This window comes from Oryzias latipes, chromosome 23, assembly GCF_053564925.1.
Source record: "Oryzias latipes strain Hd-rR chromosome 23, Olatipes_Hd-rR_3.1".
Classification (NCBI taxonomy): Eukaryota; Metazoa; Chordata; class Actinopteri; order Beloniformes; family Adrianichthyidae; genus Oryzias; species Oryzias latipes.
In genome coordinates, this window is record NC_136259.1 from 10,553,993 (window position 1) to 10,574,344 (window position 20,352).

Genomic DNA, 20,352 nt, shown 5'->3' on the forward strand with positions numbered 1-20,352 from the left:
GAAGACTTTTGAGAGGCTACTACTCCGGAGGCTCAAACCCCAGGTGGAGGGGGCGCTGGACCCCCTTCAGTTTGCCTATCAGGACAGTATGGGAGTGGAGGATGCAGTCCTTTATATGGTCCATAGGGTGCTCTCCTTTCTGGAAGGGACTGGCAGATATGTGAGGGTGATGTTTTTCGATTTCACAAGTGCCTTTGATACAGTCCAGCCTCAGCTGCTGAAGAGGAAGCTTGAGAGGATGGGAGTTGATCCAGGTTTTGTTCGCTGGATCCACAACTATCTGACTCTTAGGTCACAGTTTGTCCGACTAGGAGACTGTGTATCTGGGACATTGAGGAGCAACACCGGAGCACCACAGGGAACTGTACTATCGCCTTTTCTCTTCACACTCTACACTGCTGACTTTAATTATGCATCTGCAGCTTGTCATGTTCAGAAGTATTCGGACGACACTGCTATTGTGGCGTGTGTAAAGGGAGGGGATGAGAGTGAGTACAGGGAGCTCATCACCAGATTCACCTCCTGGAGCAGGGACAATGGTCTTGTGCTTAACATATCAAAGACCAAGGAGATGATTATTGACTTTAGTAGGAAGTCCTCCCACCAGCCAGTGATCATTGATGGAGGGGGAATCGAGGTGGTTGACTCCTACAAATACTTGGGTGTGCACCTTGACCACAAACTGGACTGGTCGGAGCAGGCTCATGCTCTGTATAAGAAAGGGCAGAGTAGACTGTTCTTTCTGAGAAAGCTGAGGTCCTTTGATGTATGTACTGACATGTTGCTCCTCTTTATCAGTCGGTTGTGGCGAGTGCTGTCTTCCATGGGGTTGTCTGCTGGGGTGGCAGTATGACCACGAGGGATTGCACTCGATTGGACAAACTGATTAAGAGATGTGCATCTGTGATCGGGAGGAGGGTGGACTCTCTGGGATCTGTGCTCCAGAAGAGAATGAGGGCTTTGACTCAGAGCATCCTGGACAATCCCAGACATCCTTTGCACAACACGATGTCAGGTCAGAGGAGCACACGGAGTAATAGACTCCTTTCACTGCGCTGCAGGACAGAGCGCTTTAAGAACTTATTTGTCCCTACAGCTATCAGGCTGTTTAATGAACCTGCCTGATATGAACTGATATTATTTTGTGAACTGTCTTTTTACTGTTGTTTGTTGTGTGTGGTTGTGTGTTTTGCTACCGGACACCTGAATTTCTCCTTTGGGAGATTAATAAAGTTTATATCTATCTATCTATCTATCTATCTATCTATCTATCTATCTATCTATCTATCTATCTATCTATCTATCTATCTATCTATCTATCTATCTATCTATCTATCTATCTATCTATCTATCTATCTATCTATCTATCTATCTATCTATCTATCTATCTATCTATCTATCTATCTATCTATCTATCTATCTATCTATCTATCTATCTATCTATCTATCTATCTATCTATAAGCTGCATGTTTTTTAAATGTTTTTCTACATTTGACCTCAAAGTCCAGGCCCTGGGGGTGGTTGGGTGTCCTGCATGTTTTCCAACTAGCCTGGCATTGCAGTTTCTTTTGGGCGAAGTACACCTGTTCCAGATGTTAACAACCCTGCTTGCTAAGGGTTTATAAAACCCAGCATTTAGTATGTACAGGGAATGGGTTTGCTTCAGTTAAATTGTGAGGGTTATTTGTTGTTACTTCATAGCAGTTTATTTAATCTTACAAGTAAAAATACTAAAGTGAGATATTTCTATAGCAGTTTTTGTTTGATCGTCAGTAAATTTGGATGGTCACAATCACGCTTGGTTTTAAAAAGCCTCATGTTTTCTCAAAACCTTTTGAAAGTTCACTCTGATGGATCATATGTTGAATTAAATAGTATACAATAGTAACAGTCAGTGGAATTAAATTCTCTTTAGATGTGTACTTCACAAAGTTTAGAGGAATACCGCACTACTGATGAAAAAAGTAACAAATACTAGTAAAAAATAAAATATACTGAATAAAAACAATGATCATAAAACAATGAACAGGTCAAAAGCATATAAGAATAGGATAACATGGTTTAGACATAATTGAGGGAATGGTTTATACCAGTTGAGAAGCAAACATAAAAGATGGAGACATGCTGCTCTTAAACCAGCTGTGGAGCACTTTTAAACATTTAAACTTTTAAAATCCTATCTTGTTCACTTGTTTCCTTTCCTTATCTTTCACTTCCTAGTTCTTTTTTTATCCCAACATGCATTGCGCTCGCTAGATGGATCATGGACCAAAGCGGTAAGCAAAAAATGCTTAGTTTGGCCTACCGTAGCTATGTTCTTTCTTCCTTTCTATTTCACACACTTTACTGCAGCACCATAGTCTCTGTTTTAGCAGCTGTTTGGGTGGTCAAAAGCGCTGTTTTCTGTTCATTTTTACTTTGAACCTCGTTCGATACCGTTAAAGCTAGCATGAAATAAGCTAGCTCAGAAATGTTCGGGGGTAAAAAAAAAACGCACGTTAGTCCGTGAAAGCTGAAATGTTTTCTTTTATCTGGTTAGCAGGTTGTTGCACCATAGACGTATTTGGGGCTTGACTTCTATCATTAGCTATCCGTTTTTTAAACGGAAGTTATTGTAAAAGTAGTGACTGAGTTGGTGAACCGATGCTCGAGTGTGTTAGCCTGTGCTACTGCCAGCGGCTGCGGCGGCTAAACTTTTCAAAGAGTCCGTGGTTCAGTTAAGCACATTTGCGTCCTATATAGCTTTTTTTATTTTGGTTGTTCGGTGATTTGGGGCTGAATTAATCTAAGTTTGTAGCACCAATAACTTGATTAAAAAGGAAAGCTAACTTTGAAGTTTTACGAATATTACATGAATTTGTCAAAAATAAATCCTAGTCAGATGGAAAGGGCAGTGTTTTTATCACGTGATCTGATCGTCTTCATGAAGGGCACATTTGAAACTGGCTATGTAGCATTAATGAAGCACAAATTACTCAAAAGGGAACTGAATAACTGAATCACAGAGGCTTACGAATGTAGGGTAAAATGTTTTTGTTTGTTTGTTTTTCAAAATTAAAGGGCCCATATCATGCAAATCAACTTGATGAGCTTTTAAGTGTATTATAATGTTCATTCCTCACAAAACAACCCCAAGGCGGTGTTTTGATCCACTCACACATCTCTGGGTCCTCAAAGCCCCTCCCAATCCATGTAAAACGCGTGGGTCCTCACATCACAAAGTGAGAACAGCCCCTTCCAGGAAGAGTCTGTGCTGCCAGCACCGCCCCCAGGCTAACACACACGGCCACACAAGCTAGCAGGGATCAGCTAAACGTTTTCATTTTCTATGCATGATATTCACATCCATCTTTGCAAAAGTTTGGATGTTTGTTTCTGTGGGTGAAACGTGTGACGTCATGAAATGGGCAGCACCAACAAGAAGAGAAAGGTGGGCCTCAGAGATCAAGTCATCTTACTTTCGGCTTGGAAAATGAGCTGCGAAAATAACTCCTATTTAATTTAAAAAATGGTTCTTTAGTGTGCCAAAGGTAATACATTTTTATATATAAATATAGTTTACTCTGGAAGCATAGCAAGATATAGGGCTTTTAAAATCCTTTCCATTTTGTCTGGGGTTTTTTGTGTAAGGATATCTGCCAGTTAGGTTTAGAAATTAAATTACTAAAGTTTGTCCACAAATTAAGATTTTAAATGTGAAATAGAACAATACACACAGGAAGCAGAAGGATAAAAATCACCAAAAACACAATATCCCGCTTTATTTCAGTATTCCAACTCTGCTAGCAGCAGTTCTCAGTTGATTAATGGGACAGAACTTCTTAATTCTAAAGCATTTCTGCAATTCTTCATAAAGTCGCACCCTCTTATTTATTTCAACTTGTAAAAATAAAATTGAGCCAAAAATAAATGAATTAAATTCATGAAAACACAAAAGCAAAGCGTGCAAAGTTGATATTTGTGATATTCATATGTTGTGTTTTACTCTGTGATTTTCAAAACAAAATCGGCGATTTATGTTATTTATGCTTTTGTCAACAGACAACGATCTTCAAGGAAGCGATTGCTCTGGGACCTTGGGTGGCCTGGATGTTCGGAGGCGAATCCCCATCAAATTAATTTCTAAACAGCCATTAAGGACTAAACCTCAGCTGCGCCTGCCGAGACCTGTTGGTAACAGACCCTGTAAAAGTGAACCTGGAGACGATGGTAGGCATCGGGCACAGTTCAACCTGCATTTTTACCCTTTTTTTTTTTAGCACAGAGTAGTAGTACCACTTAATTGTGGTTTTCTGTGTCGAAACTGAGCTGCTTTCAGTGTTGCCTTTTTTGATCCGATAATATCATGGTAAATGGTAAATACTTATACTTGTATAATGCTTTTCTTTGAAGGCCCAAAGCGCTTTAGTCAAGGCCCCATTCACACACATTCACACACTGGTGGTGGCTCTGATGCTGAACCTTCCACCAGTGTCTTGCCCAGGGACACTTCGATACATGGACGGGCCAAGGCGGGAATCGAACCCGTAATCTTCTGCTCGGAGGTCGACCTCCCTACCACTGCCCAACAGCCGCCCTAATGAGGCTGCTCTCTTGTGACTTGACCTGACTTACATTGCTTGCATGTCAATCTTGATGTGTTTATCCTACAATAATCTATCATATCTTTAAATAACTTTATAATTATTATTTAGTTTTAATCAATTTAACAATTTTTTAAAAAATGTTACCGCACTTTTCTGGGGTTGAGCTGAGGACTGCACCCTGTGGGTGTTGTGGGCTTTTTTAGCATCTTTGTGTTATTCTCTGGCTTTCTCAGAAAAGTTCGGCTTCAAGCAGGAGGATCGGTTTGACTGTGGCGCTAAAGCTGGGGATGTGTTTGGAAGTCAGAGAAGATTTCCGCAGCCTCTGTTATGGGACTGTAAGGTATGGTGGCTATAAAGACGGTTTCACTTTGCTGACAGTGTCATGAAAGAGCATTTTCATGCCTAAGTTAGTATCAAAATGAGTTCTGTCTATATTGGTGTTGTTTTTTTGAACGATACTGTTAAAGTTTCTGTTTTTGAGTATATTTTACCAGTATGTGATTCAACATTTTAAGTGACTTTTCCAACAGCTAAATCTGATCGGTGAAAGAGATGAAGTTCCGATTCACTTCTGTGATAAATGTGGTCTCCCCATTCAACTTTATGGACGGATGGTATGTGCAGAATTTCAATTTCTGTCATTTTCAGTCAACATTTTCTTGCTTAACTCTTGACCTTGCATCTTTCAGATTCCCTGCAAGCATGTTTTCTGCTATGACTGCGCTTTGCTTCATGAGAAGAAAGGCGAGAAGATGTGTCCAGGGTGAGACATGTTTCCATCTTCAATGTGTAGTTCTGTTTAATTCTCTGTTAATTGAACAATTGGAAACAGTTTTTTTATGTGGCTGCTTAATGACAAAACGTAATAGAAAAGTTACTAACAAATTGACAAAAGATTGGAAAATATTAGTAAAATAATAAAAAAATATATATATATATATATATATGGCAGTATAATAATTTTTGCTCTGTAAATTTACATTTGGAGGAATTTCATTTGTGGTTGCAAAATTAGAAACATAAAGCACTTTTAAGTGAAAAATGTTTTGAAACAATTTATTAAGCATTGAAGCTATGATTTAATGCAGCCTTAAAAAAAACACTTTCTTGGTTACGGGTAACTTTTTTCCCTCACACGAGTCTATTTCGTTGAATATGAAATAGCGCAAATTAGATTTAGGATAATAAATTTACCTGATTGAAACACGACATTAAGCTAGTATTTATCAAAAAGAAAAAGTTTTTGTGCTTGGAGGTGGTTGTTTTTGAGGCATATCCAAATTGACATATTTCACAAAACTGCAATGGAAACACTTTTTTCAAACTAAATGAGCCCCATGACCAACAACCGGATGGCGAGGCGTCTTTTGGTAGGAACTGGCTGTCTTGGGGAATGCACAGCGGGCGCCACCAGAGGTCCCAAAGCGTCACACAGCTCATCAAAAGTTGAGCGTGTCATGTGGAATTGTTGGGTCCACAGCTCCTCTGATAAATGATGATGAGCGTTGGTGCTATGGCAGAAATTTGGATCTGTTGTCAAAGTATTGTTCACATCTCTCGCCATATTTTTTAATGATTTATCGCGTGAGTAGGTTCGTATTTATTCACATAATTAGGATCTAAAGGAAACAGTGTCATTGAAAAAAAATTTGTTTTGACATTTCGAGAATTTTGATAGGGTTTACACACGTGTGATGCAAAAGCTGCTCGTAACCTGTAGTTTTATGGTTTCTGTTTGAAGAGACTCAACTGTTGTATGTGTGTTCAGTCTCAGTCTGTATAACTGCACGGATCCAGTTCAGCGCATCGAGCAGTGCCAGCGAGGGTCCCTCTACATGTGCAGCATTGTACCAGGATGCAAGCGCACCTACTTGTCCCAGCGGGACCTCCAAGCCCACGTGAACCACCGTCACATGAGAGCCACCAAGTCCTCCTCGGGCCGCCAGGATCCTGTGCATCTGCCACAAGCACCTGAAATTTCTGATCGCTTCCGTGTGCCTCCTCCTCACATCCCTAAGAACCATGTCCACCTCCCAAACCAAATGCACAGCAGTCACGATCCCTACAGTCAGCCGCCTCCACCGACCCCCCATGACGGGCCTCCCCCAACTCCATCTCTGGGACCAGAGACGTTTCGCATTGCCACTGTAACAACTCGTAAACACAGCAATCTCATCACAGTGCCCATTCAAGATGACTCGTCTTCATCACGGGATTCCCATCCTGGTGGGCCATGCCCCAGCCAGCCCCCGCATCACCACCCTGGAGACTATCCTGGGCAGCCGCCTGTGGTGTCACACTCTCACCACATGATGGCGCCACCTCAACAGCACTTTGGTCCACCTCCTCCTATTAGTCACCCAATGCAGCACCCCCCCCAGGGCTCTGGGACACCACACATGGTCTACAACCAGGCTCCTCCCCCCATGTCTACAGCCCCGCCTCCCCCACCAGGGCACATCATGCCCCCCTATATAAATCACCCACCTCCAGGACCTCCCCCACAGCACACCGGACCTCCTGTGAATGCCCCCCCACCTCACCACTACAACCCCAACTCCATGCAGCCGTTCCCTGAAGACCAGGGCACCCTCAGCCCTCCGTTTAACCAGCCAGGAGGACTCAGTCCTGGGATGTGGCCTGCTCCCAGGGGGCCCCCACCTCCTCGAATGCAGGGTCCACCTCCCCAGGGACAGATGCCAGGCCCCCATCACCCAGATCAGGGCCGCTATCGACCTTATTACCAGTAAACTGAAAGCTGGTTGAGTGGGAAGTCGTCGGTGTTGTTCTTTTCCATACCGCTTGTCTAAGTAATGTGATAGTGAACCTCAGGATTTCAGGATGTAGAACTTTGATTTGGATAAAACTGCCCACATTCAAATGTGTGTATGGTGCACATTTTAGTTACCTGTGCTCCACTTCCCCATGAGCGCACTAATAATTTGGAGAAGAGCAGGAATGTCCCTTTTTTAATAGCTTATTGGAAAGGATCTCTGTATATACGTCTGCTGATGTCAATGCTGAAGTGAAAGACGTTCATTCTCAATAAACTTTTCATGTCATACCTACTTGTCTTTATTTGATGAGTTGGGAGCAGCTGAGTTGATTACATCAGAAGTTCTTTTTTGCTGTAATAAAAAAAAAAATGTTTTAAATGCGATCTCCTAAAAGCTTAGGAAACCCAGATGTTAGGACTTTGCTGTATGTTTTTTATTTCCTTTAAAGAAATTCAATTTTTTTGCAACATTTAATAAAAAACTAGAGACTTATAAATAGAAAAAAACCTGCAGCAAGATGAAATAAGTATCAGAGGACAATGATGCAAACTTTTATGCCAGTCTCACAAAAAAGTTGTACTTGTGCTACCGTTTGGTGTCTTAACTGCAAGACTTTTTTTCCCCCACAATAGTTATGAAAAAAATTGTCATGTCTTATTAACATTCTAGTTTGACTTGTTTGAGTGTAATTGTAAAATTGTAAGATTTCTGAAAACAATGCAAGTCACAGCTGGGTCCTCATTGCATGTTTGCTTTGAGGCATAAGATGGGAGAATGGCAGCACCATCGCTCGCTAAGTAGAGTTGGAATGTAAGGCCAAAGGTCCTTGCTCATGTCAGAAGTTGCGTGTTTTAAAAAGTCATGGAGTTGATGAAACAGGCACAGAAAAAACATGAAATCCAGTGTCTAAAAGGTTTGTGTGAGTCTGAGCAGACTTTCATGACTTTCAAGTGTGTAGAAGAATGTTCAGACTCCACCAAACAGAAACTTTATTGCAATGTTGATAACACTCTGTGTGCTAATGGATGTTTGGGTTCTAAACACTTTTTTTTTTTTTTTACCCACAGCACAGTACCAATCTCCTCTGTCTCTTCATATGTTTTAAAAAAAAAATAGGATGGAAGTCATTAACAGTTTCAGCTCAGTTGTAAACGACCTCCAAACAAACATTTTTATAAATATTACTTTTGAATATTAATATTCATGTTTTTATGCCTCTGGTAGAGGTATCTCTACTATAGATGGTGGACCAATCAGAAACATGAATTGTTCTTATTCTTTTTTTGAGGGGAAGGTGGACACTACAACCTAACATAGGTTTGTAGTGGGTTGCACGGTGTTGCAGTGGTTAACTCTTCCTGGTTCAAACCTCTGGCTGGGACATTTCTGTGTGGAGTTTACATGTGCATTCCAGGGTTTTCACCAAGTGTGTCCTGTGAAAGACGGGCAAACTCTCCAGGGTGTACCTTACCTTTGTCTTGACGCTGCCCAGGAATAAGCAGAAGTTGGCTGGCCACATTTGCTTTATGAAGGAGACTAGCTGAACAGTCAGGAAGTGGTGTGATGGAATGGCTGATGCTGCTTCATATATTACTCATTATTAAAAGTAATTATTTTTTCAAAAGGCTACAGAAAGGCTGCCCGCAAAAGTTAACCAGGGACAGCCCCTTAAACATTCCAGTTATACACGTGTTTGGAATGAGTAAATCTGGACTAAGTTCTGATCAAAAGGAAATGATTTGAGAACAAAAATATGAGACTCTAATCAATGACAGATTGCAGCTGTTATAGGCATAAATGTGAAGTGGTAAAGATAATTTAGTGTTGTATTTTCATAAATCTTTACAACAAGGAAACCCTTTGGCCTCACCCCTCTTGCCTTGCACCTTAACTGAAGTTCCATCCCATTCCTGAACCATAGAGTTCAATTTAATGTGGGTCCACCTTTTGCAGTTATTACAGGGTCAACTCGTCTGGGAAGGCTGCCCACAAGGTTGAGCAGTGTGTTTATAGGAATTGCTGACCATTCTTCCAAAAGTGCATTGGTGAGGTCACACACTGATGTTGGTGGAGAAGGCCTGGCTCTCTGTCTCTAGTATTATTCGTCTCAAAGGTGTTCTATTGGATTCCGGTGAGGACTCTGTGCAGGCCAGTAAAGTTCATCCACACCAGACTCTGTCATCTTTGTCTTTATGGACCTTGCTTTGTGCACCGTCATGTTGGAAGAGGAAGGGGCCAGCTCCAAACTATTCCCACAAGGTTGGGAACATGGAATTGTCCAAAATGTTTTGGTGTCCTGAAGCATTCAGAGTTCCTTTCAATGGAACTAAGGGGCCAAGCCCAAGTCCTGATAAATGAGCCAACACCATAATTCCTCCTCCACCAAATTTCACACTCGGCATAATGCAATCCCAAATGCACCGTTCTGGCAACTTCTAAATCCCAGACTCGTCCATCAGAATCTTAGATGGAAAAGCGTGATTCATCACTCGAGAGAAGGCGTCTCCACTGCACACACTCCACTCCACACCTTTTTTTTTTGTAACAAAATGCACTTTTAAAAAAAGGTGTTGTATGTGAGTACTGTGCATCATGTCAATAGCGAATTCTTTTATTCATTAGTAAGCATTTATTCACACACATTGTTCTAGTATTGTTCTTTTTACTACCTGCACTTTATTTGACTATTTTTTTACATCTTTTTGGGAAAAGAATTTCTCTCTCAATCAACAGTAAACAAATTATATTTATACCCTGAATCTTATACATTATCTAAAATTTGAATGTGAATAAAAAATGTAAATATGTTTCATGAGAATTATGTAAAATATTTGAAAACATTTATATACATATGTATCGGTGTATGTCTACGTGTGTTTTTGGCAATTATTTTACTATTCATTAGTCATTTACAGGAAAACAGTAAAAACAAAGGTATCACAGAAAACTAAAACTGCACTGTACAAAGTATAAAACATTCTGCTTTTTTTTAAATACAGTAAATATGCAAATATGCATGAAAATACACATAAGAAGTATAAGGTTTTTAATTATGCAGGAAATAGTACAAACTTCTAAAAATGTATGTTTTTAAGCCTTAGTTTTTTTGTTATTCCAGTCTTTGTCTTCTTCTCTTCTTTAAATGTTAAAACTTGTGTTCTGGTTCTGGAACCTGTGAAAGTAGAAGTTTTTATTTGAGTAAATTTAGATTTACAACAAAACAACGAAAAGAACAGTTAGGTATGTTACAGCTAAAGAATGTATTTATGGAATTATTGAGAAACATTTCTCTTTCTATTCAAGAAATAAGTGGAATTAAAGAAAGAGCAGTTGAAAGACGGGGTCACATACATCCTTTTCTCTGATCTTTAAGCTGTTGTGGACGGTGACTGTTGTTATTATCTGCAAAAACATCAAAACCATGACTGTTTTATCACTGCTTACATTTAATGGTATCAAAGTGAAGGGGTGCTGTGTCTCACCTTTCCGTGGTCTGGATTCTTCTCTGTTTGCTCAGAATGCTTGTCTAAAATGTTCAGCATGGCGTCGTGCAGCGTTAAGAAGAACATGCTTGGCTGAACTTCCTCATCAAAGAAGCAGCAGTCGTGAAGTTTCTCTAGGATGTAAGCTGCAGGTCAAAACAAATACAGATGTTCATCAAGTGACCATGGTAAATGTAGAAGATGAAAAGAGAAAACTTTTCTAAAAACAAACATCTGTGAGTTCAGACATGACACTCAAAATACAAAACCCATTTATTGAATATAAAGACATTTTCCCTCTCGTGGTAGAACTCTAACAATTGTTAGAGCAAAATACCCCAATATAACTAATTTAACCTAAGCCTAGTTTTGCGGTTTTTATTCCTCAAACAAACATGGCGATATAGGTTCCGTTCTTTGGTTGAAACTTACGGTCACAGGCCACAATATAAACCTCGATGTCAATGCGGATCAGCTCTTTCAGCATCTTAAAAGAATATGAGAGTATTGAGTTAAAATGGTCAGAGTTGAAAGAAGTGGTTTGGCTGCTCCTGTGGTGAATCACTTACGGTTTTCAGTCCTTTCAGAGCTGATATGTCCAAAAAGGAGACGGCAGCAAAGTCCAGGATCAGGCTGTGGACCTCCACCTTAGGAACAAAGATGTTGGCAGGAAGGTCTCTATTCCAGTCAATCTGGGCTGGAAGATCCTTGAAGTCGATGGGTTGGTCAAGTTCTTCCATGTTGTCTTGGTCTTCAGAGTCTCCGATAGATCCACATGTAGTGTTGAGGAAACCCATCTGTAACACGTGTTTTCATGCTTAGTCTGGGAGATGACAGTGAAATGACATCATATTTTGGTCTCTAACAGAGACTGTTATTAAAGTTAAACTATTTTAACGTGCCTTTATTGTAACTATCTTGATTGAATTGTACTATGGTGTTGTCCACCTTTGATGTGTTGAAAGGTGGCACAACCCTGTGTTTTATCCAGGTTGGGGACCGGCACAGGGACCAGCAGTCTATCTTTTTCTACAGATCTTCTGAATGGAACTTTCATTGATTTTTCAATATTTGCAAACACAGAACCACTTGATCAAACTTGCATTTATCTGTGTTCTTAAACTTGTAATGTTTTTACTTTTTTCAGAAGACGGTAAATAATTTCTGTCATTTATCTTGCTGTTGTAAAATAATTTACAGTACCTTATTTTAAATATTTTAAATATTTTACATTCAGCGGCAGCAGTATAGAAAATTACAGTACTGGAGAAAATAATGCCTGTAAAATACTGTACAATTACAAAAAAGGTTTTAAAGGTTATGAATTCACAAAATACATAAAAAATCACAAAGCACAACTATCATGGTAGTTTTATAAATATAACTGATGATTTATCAAAACCTTCAATTCTTCAGTGGTAAAGACAGGAAGACAGTTCTTTACTGCAGTGGTGGGCAGATCTTTTCTAAAGAAATTCTCTGTCAACTAAAAACATGTCAGCTACATTTTACAATATCTGACTACATATCCATTTTTGCTCCATCTGCATGCAAAATGGAACTTGGATCTTCCTTAATTGTAAAAAGAAAACTTTGTTTTAATAAACAGAAACAATAATATCATGCATTTGTTTACGTAACCCTTGTGCTATCCTAGGAACTTTAACGTTGGGAGTTGGGTCATCTAGACCCACTAGACAGTGCTCTGAACCTATTTTTCTTCAATGATTTGTGATCTTCACTGGTGTCCATGGATTACATGTAATCTTTCCACCTTTATCCACCTTTGTTATGGTAGGGAGAACAAGTCAATGTAAGGGTGGGATCAACTAAGATAGCACAAGGGTTAAAATGTATCTGACAATATTTGAATGAATACATAGAAATAGGTGGTTCATTGCTATATATTTTTAAATATATGAGTTAGTATCTCATATATTAAAATATATGAGAAACTAACTCAAAACTTCTTTTTTTTTAGAAGTTTGTTTGGAAGCTGCAGTGCAGAGTTACGGGGGGTGATGTTGGAGCTCACTGGCAGCTCTGACCTTTTATTGTCATGCAAATCTGATAGGGCCTCATGATTACCGTTATTTGGCTGCATGTTGCGCTTTGATGCTCTTTCCTAATTGCGTGTTGTCTAATCGTGAACCATAAAAAAAACCATAAAGTTAAATGTAAAACCAAAGAGTGATGTCTCTCCCAATGACACTTCCAGGAATTTAGTTAATAAAGTTCACTTGATTTAAGTTGTCTTCTATTTGAGCCAGAAAGTGTATCATAAAAATCTGACCTGAGCAGGTAATCCCATTCATAAAGATATGTCCAAGAAGAGTCATAAAAACCAAATCAAAGCAAGTCCAAGATGCAATAAAGCATCCGTTTACTGATTTGGAGAGATTAGAGGAAGACGTGTTTTTGTCCCCAAGAACAGAGAATGATTGATATTTGTTTAAATCGCCAGATCTTTGCTTCTCTGCAACTTCTTGAGACCACAAAAAGTGATGCTGGTTCAAACTTTAATTTTAATTAAAGCTACAAGTAGCATTTAGCGGGCCCGAGCACGTGCGACCGCCTGGCACGAGCGACCGCCCCGTGAGCAACGCCCTGCTCGAGCCATTCTCGTCGTTCTTTCTTGTCCATTCTGGAGCTTCAAGCTAATGTCAATAGGAAAGCAGCCTGTGGGGGGTGGGGGGTGGGGGTACTGTAATCTGTTGCCTTAAGGGACAAAGACTTTTGCATATAGCATGAACGAGTGAGTGAATGAGCAACGCCCTGCTCGAGCCGTTTTGTGTCGTTCTTCCTTCTGCATTCTGGAGCTGCAAGCCACATTTAACATGACAGCAGCCTGTCGGCGAAAGGTGGGGGTGGGGGTGGGGGGGGCTGTAATCTGTTTCCTTTAAGGACTGATATTTTTGCATATATTGTGAAAAAAAAAATTCAAACAAAGCTTTGTTTAGTCCTGCTCATTTTCTCATCCAGAAGGCCTTTTCAGATTAAAAAGTTGTCAATCAAGCAATGATGATAAACATTAACACTGTACCTAAAGATGTGAAAAATAGAAGTGATCTAATTTCCACTACAATGTCTAGACATGTGTCAGCTATGTTTGATAACTTGGCCGATCAGGTGGACCGGGATCTTGCAAAGCGCATGTTGTTTTGCATCCAGTTTGAAGAATCTCTAGACAGCAGCAGTGCAGCGCAGCTGTGTGTTTGTTTTTTTTTTTTTTGTTTTTCTTTACATCAAGAGAAGAACTCTTGACAGAACTGCCCTTACAAACAAATATAGGAGGAGTTGAAATGTATTACACGGTAAAGAAGTTTTTGTGCAGAAAAAGGTACCATTAGAAAAGCTGGTAGCAGTGACTGCAGACGGGGCTCCTGCTATGATAAATAGACAAACAGGTTTCATCACTCACTGTAAAGCTGACCCAGACTTTCCAAAATGTCTGCATTACTGCTGCTTCATTCACCAGTAGGCCTTAAGTGTAAAAGTGATTGGCTCTGGACACTAAGTTGGAGATATGTAGGAGGCATCTCATTCTGAAATCTCAGCCTCGTGATACAAACGGCTGATTTTTTATGAATTTTTAATTATCTGACTACAACGCAATCAACCACTTCCTGTTTGGCGGTGGCTTGCACAGGCACCGTCAGGTGTATACCCATGAAACTCTAAACGATGAGAGAAGACCCTTCTGAGTATCTCCTGTTGTAATTTTATGAACATCGGACGAAGCACAGAGAAAAAACAGGGCATAATGTGCCCCATGCAATAACTAGGTGGCGCTATAGAGCTCGTCCAAAGTTGTCATATCCATGGGTTCAGAATGGAAGCTTCATCATGTCCATTGAATTTCAGTGAGATTGGACAAGGAATGTGCACGTGAGAGCAACATTTATGCATGGCGAGACGCCCAACTCTTTGACTTGGTGTATAGTGCAATTAAGAATAAGTTAAAAATTAAGTTAACAACAACAACACACTATATACAGTAGAGTAAGGTGAAGTAAAGTGGGAGCACAGGTGGGCTGGGATGGTGGGGCCTGTAAGTGTCACAGACAGTCCTTTGGTGGGCGGGGGAGGGTCAGCTGGGGGAGTTGGGGTACTGTTCAGCAGGCTGACTGCAGTGGGGAAGAAGCTGTTCTTGTGGCGCGAGGTCCTGGTCCTGATGGACCGGAGCCTCTTGCCAGAAGGGAGGGGCCGAAAGAGATTATGTCCTGGATGAGATGGGTCCGCTACAATCCTGGCTGCCCGCCTCCAGCTCCTGGAGAGACGGGAGGTGGCAGCCGATCACCTTCTCTCCTGAGTGGATGACGCGTTGCAGCTTGGCCTTGTCTCTGGCCGTGGCCGCAGCGAACCAGACTGTGATGGAGGACGTGAGGGTGGATTCGATGATGGCATCGTAGAAGTCTACCAGCATCTTTTCAGGGAGGTGAAACTTCTTCAGCTGCCTCAGGAAGTACATCCTCTGCTGGACCTTCTTAGTGATGGAGCTGATGTTCTGCTCCCACTTGAGGTCCTGGCTGATGATGGTTCCCAGGAAGCAGAAGGACTCCACAGAGGTCACCGGGGAGTCACAGAGGATGACAGGGGGGAGGGGGGCTGGGGCCTTCCTGAAGTCCACTATCATCTCCACTGTCTTCAGAGCATTAAGCTCCAGGTTGTTAGCGCTGCACTATGACACCAGCCTGGCTATTTCACTCCTGTAGGCCGACTCATCTCCGTCAGAGATGAGGCCGATGAGTGTGGTGTCGTCAGCAAACTTCAGGAGTTTGACAGACAGGTGACCAGCTGTGCAGCTGTTTGTGTACAGGGAGAGTAACAGGGGTGAAAGGACACAGCCCTGGGGGGATCCGGTGCTTGTGGTCCGAGTATCTGAGACAAGCTTCCCCAGCCTCACATACTGCTGTCTGTCCGTCAGGAAGTCTGTGATCCACCTGCAGGTGGAGTCAGGCACATTCATCTTGGAGAGTTTTTAATACTAAAGATGTATGAAAGACATACCGAAAAAATATGTCTTTCAGTGTTTAACTGGCTGTCTTTGGATTATGCATGCCTGAGTAATGGCCATTCTTACTCCTCATCTCTCTGTTCACTGCTTGCTAATTTACATAGAAGCAGGGGTCCCAGCAGGAGGGGGCGGGGTTGTAACACGACTCCTTCAGCTGAGCCAGGCTGAGAGAGGCTTTGACATGTAAGATGTTAGATGTTAGAATGCCAGATGTTAGAATGACCAGTTCATTTTATATCTATGAAAATATTCAGGGAGCTATGGGACATGTTCAGCTATAGGTCTGTGAAAATTGGTGTCGATTGTTGAAACATAAGTTACCATAAAAAATGTTTGTTTGGAGTCTAGACAGATTTAACACAGGTTTTTGGATGAAAAAGGATTTTTTATAAATCATCTGTTACACTTTTAAGTCTGAAAAAAATATGGAAGGCAGCAAACACAGATCCCTACCGTTTTTAATTTTTTTGTGCTGATATTTGAAAGATAAGTTATGCAAAAAAATAGGTGTTTGCAGTTTTGCCTAAAAAGACGTTTTCGGACCTATTTGGATGAAATGTTGTCTAAAAGTTCACCTGTAACTTCAATCATTCTGAATTTTTTTAGGAAGCAGTGGCACATAAATGCCTATGAAAGTTGAATTCTTGGTGCTGATAACCTAAACAGAAGTTATTATAATAATAGTTGTTTAGTCCAAAATTTCATTAAAAAAATCAAGTGATGAAGTTTCTCGTAGACCCTATAGTGTTACATATCAAAGCTAGAAATTAATAAAGGCATCTTATTCTGAAATCTCAGCTTCCTGAGACAAACGGATGATTTTTAATAAATTTCTATTATTTGGGTGCACATAATCGACCACTTCCTGTTACGCAGGCACCGTCAGATGTACACCCATGAAACTTTACATGATGAGAGAGGACCCTTCTGAGTATCTCCAGTTTTAATTTCATGCACATCGGACAAAGCAAAGAGAAAATACAGGGCAGAATGTGCCCTATGCAATAACTAGGTGGCGCTATAGAGTTCGTCCAAAGTTGTCATATCCATGGGTACAAAATGGAAGCTTCATCATATCCATTTAATTTCAGTGAGATTGGACAAGGAATGTGCACGTGAGAGCAACATTTGTGCATGGCGAGACGCCCAACTTTGCCGCTCTGTCACGACCACACCCCCGCTTTGAAAGTTATGGTTTTTTATCAGAGTAAACTTCAATGGTTTTTCAACAGGTGGATGTCATTTTGAGGTGTCTTTGCTCATCCTACTTGGAGCAGTGATGCTCCAAGTAAAACATGTCATCTCCTTTTGCCAACAGGTGGCGCTACATTTATTCCATATTTTTCCACTGCAGATTTGTTCAGAGTCAGACTACAATCATGCACATAAATTTTGGATCAGATTAGATTTTGCATGGCTGAGTAATGGCCATTTTTCTTTTCATGGCGTGTTTTCGAAACGACCTCCAATTTTGACGCGCAGCCACGGTCACAAACAACCGTAAAAACTTAAAAGCTTCGCAATTTAACATCGGACATGTGTTTAGTTTACAAAACCAAAGTTTGGAGTCATTATTCACAAATCTCTAGGAGGAGTTCGTTCTAGAAGGAGGCCTGCAAATGACCAAAATACAGCAAAAATGACATATTGACATCAATATAGCAGACTTCCTGTGCAACTGACAGCTTGGTACCAAGAGACTTTTTTGTAGGTTTTCATCTGATGAACATGTCCTGTAAATATCAAGCTTGTATGTTAAAGAACATGGCGGGGCTCGCGAAAACAAACATTGTAGGTGGCGCTATTGAGCCTAGTTTGTGCACCCGTGCGAGTGCTGTATATTTAAGTTGGAGATATGTATGGGGGAATCTTATTCTGAAATCTCAGCCTCGTCAGAACAACGGCTGATTTTTTATGAATTTTTAATTATCTGACTGCAACGCAATCAACCACTTCCTGTTTGGCGGTGGCTTGCGCAGGCACCGTCAGGTGTACACCCATGAAACTTTACATAATGAGAGAAAACCCTTGTGAGTATCTCCTGTTGTAATTTTATGAACATCGGACATAGCACAGAGAAAAGACAGGTCAGAATGTGACATAAAATGTATTTGTCAATATCTAGGTGGCGCTATAGAGCTCGTCCAAGATTGTCATATCCATTGGTTCAGAATGGAAGCTTCATCACCTCCATCGAATTTCAGTGAGATTGGACAAGGAATGTGCACGTGAGACCAACTTTTGTGTGCACGGCGAGACGCCCAACTTCGCCGCTCTGTCACGACCACACCCCCGCGTTGAAAGTTATGGCTTTTTATCAGAGTAAACTTCAATGGCTTTTCAACAGATGGACATCATTTTGAGGTGTGTCGGCTCATCCTACTTGGAGCAGTGATGCTCCAAGTAAAACATGTCATTTCCTTTTGCCAGCAGGTGGCGCTACACCTGTTCTGGATTTTTCCACTGCTGATGTGTTCAGAGTCGAACTACAATCATGCATATCAATTTTGGATCAGATTGGATTTTGCATGGCTGAGTAATGGCCATTTTTCTTTTCATGGCGTGTTTTCAAAATGACCTCCATTTTCGACGCGCCGCCACGGTCACAAACATCCGTAAAAACTTAAAAGCTTCGCAATTTAACATCGGACATGTGTCTAGTTTACAAAACCAAAGTTTGGAGTCATTACTCCAAAATCTCTAGGAGGAGTTCGTTCTAGAGCGAGGCCTGCAAATGTCCAAAATGAAGCAAAAATGACATATTGACCTCAATATATCAGACTTCCTGTGCGAGTGACAGGTGGGTCCTTTCAGACTTTTTTGTAGGTCTCCATCTGAAGAACATGCCCTGTAAAAATCAAGCTTGTACGTTAAAGCGTATGCGGGGCGTCGGGACAAAAGTCACTGTAGGTGGCGCTATCGAGCCGTTTTTGTGCGCCCATGCCAATCTCCTATAAAATACGAAATTTTTCGCGACTCCTGATGTGTGTGCCAAATTTGGTGAGTTTTGGGGTATGTTAAAGGCCTCAAAAAGGCGACTCTTCCGGTAGAATAATAATAATAATAATAATAATAATAATAATTAAAGCTACAAGTAGCATTTAGCGGGCCCGAGCACGTGCCACCGCCTGGCACGAGCGACCGCCCCGTGAGCAACGCCCTGCTCGAGCCATTCTCGTCGTTTTTTCTTGTCCATTCTGGAGCTCCAAGCTAATGTTAATATGACAGCAGCCTGTGGGGGGGGGGGGGGGGGGGACTATAATCTGTTGCCTTAAAGGACAAAGACTTTTGCATATAGCATGAAAAAAATTCTTAAATCTAAGCCTCGTTTAGACCTGCTCATTTTCTCATCAAGTAGAAGAAGGTTTTTATCAGATTAAGAAACAAGCAATGATGATAATTGCTATCACTGTTCCTAAGAATGAGAACAATAGAACTCATTCAATTTCCACTACAATGTCTAGATGAGTGTCAGCTATGTCTGATAACTTGGCCAATTAGCTGGACCGGGATCTTACAAAGTGCAGGTGGTTTAACGTCCAGTGTGATGAGTCTGTGGACGGCAACAGTTCAGCATAGCTTTTGGTTTCCACAAGAGAAGAATTCCTGACACATCTGCCCTAACAGACAACTACAAGAGGAGTTGAAATGTATAACACGGTGAAGGAGTTTTTGTGCAGAAAAAGGTACCATTAGAAAAGCTGGTAGCCATACCTGCAGACGGGGCTCCTGCTATGATTGACCGACAAACAGGTTTCATCACTCACTGTAAAGCTGACCAAGACTTTCCAAAATGTCTGCATTACTGCTGCTTCTTTCACCAGTAGGCCTTATGTGCAGAAGTGATTGGCTCTGGACATATAATGACTCCTATTGTGAAAATCATAAAAAACCTCAGCTGCAAAGCAAAACAGAACAGGATTTTTAAGGTGCTATTGGTGGAGATATCTGCTGAATATGGTGAATCTGAACTTGTATTCTTGACTGACATTACTGGAAAACTAAACCACTTGATCTGCGAGCTGCAAGACATTGGTAAAACTATATTTTTTTATTGACCAGCCTGCCTGAGCCAGTGTTTTTCTTGTGGGGATCTTTTCTGCCAGGGCTTGCCAGCTTGGTCAGTGGATGTTGCTGCAGTTGTCTCCCTTGCTGGGACAGCTGGAGTTAAACACAGCAGCCTCACGGCTGTGAAGTGGACCCCGTTGCTGTCCCAGTCTGGATGGGCACTGTGGTGATGTTCCAATGTTCAGGCTGGCTCCTGGTATGAAGAGATTCCCAAGTACCATTTCCTAACCGCAGAGCCAAGGATGTGTTTACATGTTTAGGTCAAAAATGTGATGAACAGTTTCATGTTGTCTATTGATGTAAGTTTAAACCTAAACATGTTTCCCTGTTACTAATCCAGTTGATATGGTTCTCCATCTGTGTCTAGGTGATAGAAAAGCATTTTTTTATATTTAGAGCTCCAAGCAAACAAACAGTTGTC

General features: G+C 41.1%; 2 protein-coding genes across 3 annotated transcripts in view; one reads left to right on the forward strand and one right to left on the reverse strand.

Moving 5' to 3' along the window:
• Positions 1-2,095: 2,095 nt before the first annotated feature.
• On the forward strand, positions 2,096-7,651 carry cbll1 (Cbl proto-oncogene-like 1, E3 ubiquitin protein ligase). 2 transcript variants are annotated; one of them, XM_023952451.2, is made up of 6 exons: positions 2,096-2,277; positions 4,043-4,210; positions 4,821-4,927; positions 5,118-5,201; positions 5,277-5,350; positions 6,356-7,651. In XM_023952451.2, the coding sequence occupies exons 1-6, from the start codon at positions 2,265-2,267 to the stop codon at positions 7,335-7,337; spliced, it is 1,428 nt and encodes a 475-aa protein (XP_023808219.1). In that variant the 5' UTR covers positions 2,096-2,264; the 3' UTR covers positions 7,338-7,651. The 2 variants fall into 2 exon arrangements, with proteins under 2 accessions (XP_023808219.1, XP_078798420.1); XM_078942294.1 differs by lacking the exon at positions 2,096-2,277 and adding an exon at positions 2,356-3,431.
• Positions 7,652-9,957: 2,306 nt separating this feature from the next.
• Positions 9,958-20,352, reverse strand: part of LOC101169253 (chloride anion exchanger) — a 35,672-nt gene continuing 25,277 nt past the window's right edge. Inside the window, exons 17-21 of the mRNA XM_023952515.2 lie at positions 11,416-11,643; positions 11,279-11,333; positions 10,847-10,992; positions 10,716-10,766; positions 9,958-10,536 (exon numbers count right to left, since the gene is read on the reverse strand). Coding sequence (XP_023808283.1) covers positions 10,510-10,536; positions 10,716-10,766; positions 10,847-10,992; positions 11,279-11,333; positions 11,416-11,643 — 507 coding nt within the window. The 3' untranslated portion in view covers positions 9,958-10,509. The remainder of the gene's footprint in view (positions 10,537-10,715; positions 10,767-10,846; positions 10,993-11,278; positions 11,334-11,415; positions 11,644-20,352) is intronic.